Here is a 9,197-nt window from a genome sequence, read left to right on the forward strand (position 1 = left end):
TATATATAAGTCTTCTGACCGGATATTTCTTAAATGCTGAGAGAGTGTGATTAGCCACAGATTGCGCTTAGCATGTGACAGATTGCACAGTTCACAATACTGGTTACTTGAGATTATATGTATCTCATTGCAAAATCACGTAAAGCAATGAAATCTTTCAGTGTCTTTGGATATTTTAGACTATTGGACCACAGTGGAGTTCCTTTAAGTAATGCATGACCAGTCCTTAACTTACTTCTCAAAAGACATCAGTCAATGTTTAGATGTTGAGTGTAAAGTTGACCACCAAACTTCTTACCCCGTGTTAACAGTGATATAGGGATCAGGATCAAGATCAAGAACAAAACTTCTACAAAAAATATCTACATTGTTTATTCTGATCGATTAAATATTCAATATCTATAAGTAAAAAGTGAACTTAAAATGGCATATGTTAATGAAATTTTAGCACAAAATCATGAATGATTTACAAAATATGCGCGTTGAAATATCAAATATTGATCTTGATCCTAAAACTGATCCTTATTTTGATGCACTTATTATTGTTATTTGTTTTATTTATCCTAACTTATATCGTAATATGACCAATGTGTGTTTCAAACAACAAGGAAAAAATACACAGGGCATTGAGATAGGTGTTAAGACAAACGTGTCGTCTATGACGATGTCCCACTATATCGATGTCCCACTATGTCGATGTCCCACTATAATGATGTCCCACTATGTCGATGTCCCACTATGTCGATGTCCCAAGTAAAACAAAAAGTTAATTTCTATACGTTTTATTATGTTAAACATATATCGGTCTACAAATAAATGTATATAAATACAAAGATAAAATGTTTACAAAAAAGAATACTATTACGTTTGCAAATAAAAATCGGACTAAATACATATGAAAGACAGTTCTATCAACTTTGAAACTTTTTTTAATACTCTCTTGTACTTGGGTCGGGTCAATATCCACCCGGTGCAATATCTTTGAAAAGTTAAGTACAGAATAAAATTAAGAATTGATTCCACCTCAAGCATGCAATCTTACATGAATGACATTATATTGTACTTTTAATGGTAATACTAGTATTTTTTAAACATGTAATGCATAAACAAGATGACTTTGGCACCTACAGTATGTGTTGCAACATGCATACATACCAAATAAGTAGTTCTAAATAAAAACGAAATACAGTATATGATTAAAACTTTGACTCGAAACTACACCTTGCTTGAAAGGTTAAAGTTAAAATACTTGTAGATTCGCTCCTCCCAAAATCGGAAGTAGCATTTGCTTAATTGTTGTCGCAAGACAGGGTGCACATTGAACTGTATAGGCTTGCAAGGCAGGGGTTTCGTCTACGTATTTCTGAATTAGCGCAAGGTCATATATATAATTGAGCCATCTTAATGTAACTTCATGAATATTTATAATTGACAGCACCAAGTTGAACTGGATCGAGTCTAAGATAATTTCACATGCATTTTTTTTCTCATTTAACCTATGGTTATGTGTAAACTACATGCATAGCATGTAGATTTCATACTGATGCATAGTTATATAATTATTATGTATAAAAGATAAATGCTAAAGTATAATATATTTTTCGATGTGTCACATTCAAATTGAAAGAATATACTTGGTATATATATATAAGTCTTCTGACCGGATATTTCTTAAATGCTGAGAGAGTGTGATTAGCCACAGATTGCGCTTAGCATGTGACAGATTGCACAGTTCACAATACTGGTTACTTGAGATTATATGTATCTCATTGCAAAATCACGTAAAGCAATGAAATCTTTCAGTGTCTTTGGAAGAGGAAGTAACGGAATGCGTCCTAAAATAGACGTATCACGTGATGCGGTATTTATTCCTACGCGTATTGACTTCCGGCAAATCTCTTGCAGAGTAAGCGGTTGACTAGCCCTCTGGCGTAGAAACTTCAAAATTTCGATTTCTTGCCGCCCTCTGGTATCATATCCCGGAAAAGCTAACTTCAGAAATGAAAGAGAAAACGTTGGTATTCTTTTGGCACATAAATCGACTTCGTCGGGAGTGACTCTGTATCCAGCATGGATAAGCAGTTTGACCACGTAATTATCACATTTTGTAAATGCATCGACGAGAATGCTCCTTCCATATCCCTGAGACTCTGGCAACAAGCAGCCATGATAAATAAGTTTTCCGGCGATTCGGCTGTTATATACCGACATGGCAGCAGTTAACGGAGACCATTGACCGTCAGAATAGCTGAGTTGACAGCCATTGTCGATAAGTACACTGAGAATCGGTTCTAAACATAAATAGGAAGACCTATGAGCAATACGATAATAGAACACTGCGGTAAGAAACGGGGAAGCATTGCATTCAGCTATTGCATTAACGTCAGCGCCGTCTTTAATCAGCTTTCTCAAAACGTACTCATTGCCCATGCGCGCAGCTTCGTGTAATGGAGTCCATCCGGTTTTAGTTTTGGCGTTGACATCTGCGCCTAGATTACACAGCATGCATGCAACAGTTTCTAAATTTGTATGTATCGCTCTATGTAGAGGTGTACAGCCGTTTAAGTCCTGTGTTCGAAACTTACACGCATGCGCAATCATACATGCAGCAACGTTGCCATTGTGATGGTCACAAGCCACGTGTAATGGAGTGTGTTTCTTATTATCCAAAAGATTAATATCCCAACCTGCTTCCACTAAAGTATAAACCACCCTCATATATCCATATTCCGCAGCCCAATGAAGCGCAGAACGGTTGTTTTCATCAACATAATCCTTCGAAATATCATCGCCTAATAAAGTTTTAACTTTTGAATCTTTGCCAGCTTTTGCTGCTTCTAGTAGCAATTCATTACTGTCAAGTCCAGTGTTCTCCGCGAATCTGTCCTCGTGAGCTTCCTTAAACAATAACTTCTTCCTTTGAGACAACCTGTTGAGTCTAGCTTTGGTAAACAGAATTCGCTCTGAAAGACATAATCGTTTTGTCGGTCCTCGAGGTAAAACAGGCGTCGATCCACTAGCACCGCCCGAACAGCTTGGCATAGGATTGAAAGACGTCGAAGTGCTTGCTCGTACTTCCATCATATTTAAGTCCTTTTTAAATTTCAAAAGAACGGGTGTTAAGAAATATCCTTGTTTAACTCCGATGTGAGCACTTTAAGTGTATGCTTTTGTTGAACTTATATAACATAGAAGAGAAATATCTTTGTATAACTGCGAGGTTAACACTTTCAGTATGCTTTTTGGTGAACTTATATAGCATTGAAGAGAAATATCTTTGTATAACTCCGAGGTTAGCACTTTAAGTGTGCTTTTGGTGAACTTATACAGCGTGGAAGTGAAATCTCAAAATGTAAATATCTGCCCATTAGCGTCTCTGATAATGTTATTGATTAATTAACAGTCTAGACGGTTCCAGCATCATTTTCACTGAACAGATACCTATATACATGCCATTCAGAAAGTTCGGTGAAAGTAATCTAAATATTATTCCAATCTTTTTACACGACTTCTTATCACCCAGCGATGAAACTATTCAAGATTTTTTAATCCTAATCCCGCTGTTTTAGTTGATTTATATCTGACAGATTATAATTATCTTCATAAATGTATAGAAAGAATATAAACTTTCTCTGTATCTGTTTCCCTCGAACACGTGGAATTCTAAACACTAGGCATTTGTTTAATATACTCATAAAGCATTTCTCAAAACTCCGAGAGAAAAAAAACAGTTACAATATCAGTTATTTTTCCCTCGAAAACAGACCTATGAAATTAAATACTGTTTTAAAAAAATCAACGTGGTTCCAACTGTTTTGTAATATAATGTTTGTTCATAACAGAACATGGCACAATTCCATGTAATTTTGCGATTTCGTCTGGCTATCTGTGTAATCTCTCAATGCTGTTTTAAGATCGAAATAACTTCTAAAAAGTTGTGTTACTACGCAGTGAAAACTTCATGCTGCTTTCTTCTCAATGGTTATCTAAAAATAAAAAAGAGGAAAAAAAACTTTGTGAGAAAACGATATGCACAGATATATCCGGAAATTAAGATTTTGTGTTCTTTTTTTTTTTTTTTTTTGAATAAAAAACTAGCAAACAAACTCGCATGGATCCAGACCAGCCTTGCTCATCCGCGCAGTCTGATCAGGATCCATGCTGTTCGCTTACAAAGTCTATAACAAGTAGAGAAACTGATAGCGAACAGCATGGATCCTGATCAGACTGCGCGGATGCGCAGGCTGGTCTGGATCCATGCTGGTCGCAAACCCATTATGTTTGTTTTGTCGTAATGCGGTTCAAATTTAGAATACGGTGGGTTTAAATCTGCAATATATTGCAATACATACTGTCATTAATCATGGGAACTGGGAAATGAATTTTGAGATTTTTAAAGTGACCATTCTCTACTTTTTTATTTTTGTTTGTACTCCCGCTTGAGATTAAAAAGTTCCATCACTTATGATTTGTGGGAACTTGGTAATGATATTTTAATATTTTGTAAGCGTAGTCCAGTACCGCATGTAAATACTGAATTAAAGTAGGCAAATTGCATATCTAGTCTAACAAAAATATATAACCAATATTATGGGTAGCACCTGGTTATTTCGGTTATATTGAGAGCGGATATTTTATTTCAAAAATAAATTGCTCACAGCGAGAGGCATGTGGATAAAATTCATTCCGAATGTGTACTCAACATTTCGAGCATCGCTAAGGAGAAATCATCTAATTACATATATTCTACAGGTAGCTATGCTAAACATGTAGATTTTATCGATATATTCTGCATGTATAATGTGTTATCGCGATATATATCGCCGATGACATGATAAAACCGGTATGATAGGTGCTTAACACGGTTCGATAATTAGATTCCTGTTTTTCTCTAATCTTATTGAATAATTAGTGCGTGATAATACCAACGGTGGTGTATCTAAGAACCAAGTTATAAGAATGATTTTAAAGATAATTGATTGGAGGTTATTCTGAAATAAAGAAGAAGAAATACAGTTACAATAATAATAGAAATTTAAGTGTCTGTTTGTTGTCTTGCATAACTTCAGTGAATAAAGTACGGAAAACGTTCTCTGTAAAAACCTAGAGAAAGAAGAAGTTTATGAATTCCCTATTACATCTAGTTCGTGATTTCACAATTTTAATTCACGAAGTTGAAATCGTGATGTTCAAAAGTGCATTAATGAAATTGAATCCATGAAGTTGAAATCGTGAATTCATGAAGTTGAAATATTGCATTAATGAATTCCGTATGTTAATCGTGATTTTGTGAATTCGTGAAGATAAAGAATTCAAGTAGTTGAATTGTGACCACCGGTCGTAATTATTATCTCTACTTCAATGTATGAATTGAACTGCAGTCATTTATCATTTTAATTCACCCTCAAAAACGTTCTATAGAAAATAAAGGGTATTATGTATATTTTATTTTAAAACATTGCCTTAAATACTGGTATATTTAACAGAGTTTCTGTTAGCTGTAAAGAAATGCGTTATATAACATGATGTTTGTTTGTTTGTTTTTGGGTTTTACGTCACATCGACAAAGTATAGGTCATATCGCGACGTTCCAGCTTTACTGGTGGAGGAAGACCTCAGGTGCCCTTCCGTGCATTATTTCAGGCACGAACGGGCACCTGAGTAGAACCACCGACGTTCCGTAAGCTAGCTGGATAGCTTCCTCACATGAAAGAATCCAAAGTCCCTGTCGGAATTAGAACCCACAGCGGTGAGGGGCAAGTGGTTTGCAGTCAACGACCTTAACCACTCGGCCACGGACGCCCAAATACAACATGATGTGTAGATATGATACTTCGATTATATTAATTATATATGTGGTTTTTATGACATAAATTGTCAGTATAACTGTTACAAAGAGTCGTTGAACACCTGTCTTATTGACCACTGTGACATATTCATATTATAATTATGATAAGTTAAGTGTTGTAAGCAAATAAATAACCAACAGCATGATTGCAGCATTTTTCGGTGGAAGTAAGCAATTTTTTTTCGTTTTTCTAATTAAACGACCGAAATATACGACAGACTATTTAAGAAAGAAAGATACAATAGACCTATACTTAGTGTTTTATTTTAAAGCGCGCGGATTTTAATTCAAGAATTTTAGGTCCCATAATATTATATAAGCTTAATGCATGTTTGGTTGTTTTGTTGCAGTTTCGCGTTAACGCTGACTAGAAAAGTCCCTGGAGCATTTGAAATGCCGTCAAAATAAAGTATAATTTTTACCTTGGAAAGATAATCCGTATAGCATCACATATTATATCTTTTTTATATTATTTTCACCAATGTTTATGTTCTTAAGTTCCGAAATCATATGCTAACGTTCAAATTGTTGCATAGAATCTGCGCAGTGATTCCTTAAAAACAAAGAAGCTATACTATTACCGTAATATCTCAAAATTGAGAAAATAAGAAAATAATTACGCAGAAAGAATAAATGATTAAACGGCACGATCGTTTGGTTATCTGTCTATCTAAAACATGTCTAAATTAAAAATCCGTGTATTCCTTGCTTTTGTACACATACTTAAGAATATTATCATTTAATCAGTTCAAAATTGAGATCAATTTTTCCGCGTACATTACTTAGAAAGAAAAAAAAACTAATATACATGTACGTTTTGAATACAAAAAAAAGAAAGAGCAAATGTTTTGTTTTGTAATTATTATAGTTTATCAAATACTGATTCACGGTGACTATGCATTGGTGTTTTAACTAGTTTATTGTTTTAAACGAATTATTAAAAACAGTTTTATATGATTAGGGAATTCGAATAATTTCAGCTATATAGCGTAGTTTAATCCTAAGTCTACGGGCGGGAACGTAATATGCCATGTGACCAGTGCCGACCAATCAGCCAGCACATCCCTGTCGTCTGATCATGGTCTGTACTGCTTTGCTATTCATTCAGTACTTATTTTGAAATATCCCTAAAATGATGAATGGTTTTGTCCGGAATGAATGATGGACGAGTCCATTCAGGATATTAAGCGTGGGAAAATTTAAAGTAAAGTAGCAATTTAACTTCCTGTAATAATACACTTACTGAACTAACAATGATGAGTTTCGTTTGTATTTATTTATAGTTTTATAGTCCCGTGAAAATCCAGATGACTGTGTGTAAAGTACTTCCTTATTCATATTGAGGAAAAAAACTTCAACATGATACAGTAATTTAAGCTGTACATTTCCTTATATAAGAGATATCGATAAAGTTAGCCACTTTATAAATAACGGAACTATTTTTATTACGCTTAAGCTATGCCGTTTTACGCATACTATATATACATGTAATGTAGCATTTGAAAATAAAAATATATATTATTATTTTATATATGTATGTCAAATGTATCCATGTTTAAATTGTCATAGTCATAGTGGATAAACAAAATTACTGAACTATATCTTGCAATGAGTACTATTATTGTACATTTTTATTTATTTTTATTTATTATTATTTTTTTATTATTATTATTATTATTATTATTATTATTATTATTATTGCGGCTACAAGCATCTGCTATTTCCGGTCACTGTACTTTTCTTGGGAGCCGTTTTACCCTCTTTCAAAAACAAGATGTAGACTCATTTATCCACGGCGATCATGTGCGAACATTTTTATAGAATAACCTGATAAACTCTCATATAAAATTAAAATGCCTAAACAAGTGTACATTAAATGAGATTCTATGTGAACAAAATACAATAAAACATATAAACTCCTGTCATTTGAATTCATTTCATGAGCTTAAATAGCGAGCAGCCTCGGAATCTGTTGATATTTATTAATCCCGTATTTACACCCCACCCACTCGTTTTAGTATAATGATTTGACTATAAGTCTTTTATGGTAACTACGGTAACCGGCCAGGTAAAAGATAAGTAATGATTGCATATTCACACGAACCTAGGAGATTTTTACTATCTACCATGAAAATATTGGCATTAGTTTATAAGACATCTCTTGTTCCGTAAATATACCTTGGAAACATCTTCCTGTAATTTCTCAATGAGCTAATGCTGATAGTATAATGTTCCGGGGAAACAGTTATAAATATCGGCTGCTTGTACTTAGTTTAAAGGAACTCCGCTGAGATCTAAAAGAATTAACCTTAACATAAAATTTGAACTTCTTACATGGATCAGCTGGGGCACTTAAAACAGAAATACATTCAAAAGATAATTAAGAATACGAAATATACTCAGAAATAAATAGAAAATCGTAATTTTTGTGCTTTTCTTGGAACAAAATGCTTTGCAACGGTTTTCAATTTTGGTTCATTTTCACTCAAAATAATCATTCTGGAAAAACAGAGTGAGTTAATGATCAGAAAGTTTACAAGCAAGCTATTGATCTAGACCTACATCAAATTGAAAATCAATCTCGAAAAAATATTTCCAGTCCCGAAACGTCAATAAACTTTAGCGAAGTCCCTTTAAAAACACTTTTAAACAACAAAAACAAGACAAAAGAGTTTCTGGATTATTTCCGGTTACTGTTAAAGTGTCTGACAATATTGTATAGCAAAATGTGAAGCTCTTTGCACGTAGGTTATAATTAGGATATGAATGAAAACTAAATGTTTAAATGAAGGGACACCTAAAACCTTTTTTCCTCTGTAAATATTTAAAGGCACATTATGCATCGTTAATCCTTATTTTTTAATAGTTTAGAAATGTCAAACATGTGTTTAATTATGTTCTAATAAATGTTTTAGAACACGTCAGACCTGTGTTTTATGAGAGGAGGAAAAAGCGCTCAACGTGAAGTAATGTGTAATGTAAACTAAGAAGTACGAGTATTTTTACTTCCATACAAAGTAATAATAATAGTTTTTGTGAAGTAAAAGAAATAGCATTCCTAAAAATGATAATTGTATCCTGTTCTATTCTTTGTGAAAACGTGGCCAGGTGTACATTTCCCATAGTTTATGCTAAATAAACATTGTATATGATGTTAAAAGTGAACTTAAAGCTGCATGCCTCCAGATGAGCCAAAATATTCGAGAAAACCAATTTTGAGAAAAATGTACTGATATTGTAAGGTAAAAAAACCAATTCAAGATAGATGTAATAATTTCCATGTTATTTGCGGTAAATGACCGATTTTTACAGTATTTTTCACCGTATTTCTACTGATTAACTTAGGCAG

At 33.6% G+C, this 9,197-nt stretch overlaps 1 protein-coding gene across 1 annotated transcript; it reads right to left on the reverse strand.

Moving 5' to 3' along the window:
- Window positions 1-766: 766 nt before the first annotated feature.
- On the reverse strand, window positions 767-6,427 carry LOC132756076 (CARD- and ANK-domain containing inflammasome adapter protein-like). The gene is made up of 2 exons (XM_060747061.1): window positions 6,271-6,427; window positions 767-3,986 (listed from the first exon to the last, which is right to left on the reverse strand). The coding sequence occupies exon 2, from the start codon at window positions 3,082-3,084 to the stop codon at window positions 1,756-1,758; it is 1,329 nt and encodes a 442-aa protein (XP_060603044.1). The 5' UTR covers window positions 3,085-3,986; window positions 6,271-6,427; the 3' UTR covers window positions 767-1,755.
- Window positions 6,428-9,197: the final 2,770 nt, after the last annotated feature.

This window comes from Ruditapes philippinarum, unplaced genomic scaffold (genome assembly GCF_026571515.1).
Source record: "Ruditapes philippinarum isolate M1 unplaced genomic scaffold, ASM2657151v2 ctg6345_1_1_1_1, whole genome shotgun sequence".
NCBI lineage: Eukaryota > Metazoa > Mollusca > Bivalvia > Venerida > Veneridae > Ruditapes > Ruditapes philippinarum.

What these genes read in the sequence shown, in the direction of transcription:
- LOC132756076 (XM_060747061.1), bottom strand. Translation starts at nt 3,084, where the DNA reads ATGATGGAAGTACGAGCAAGCACTTCGACGTCTTTCAATCCTATGCCA.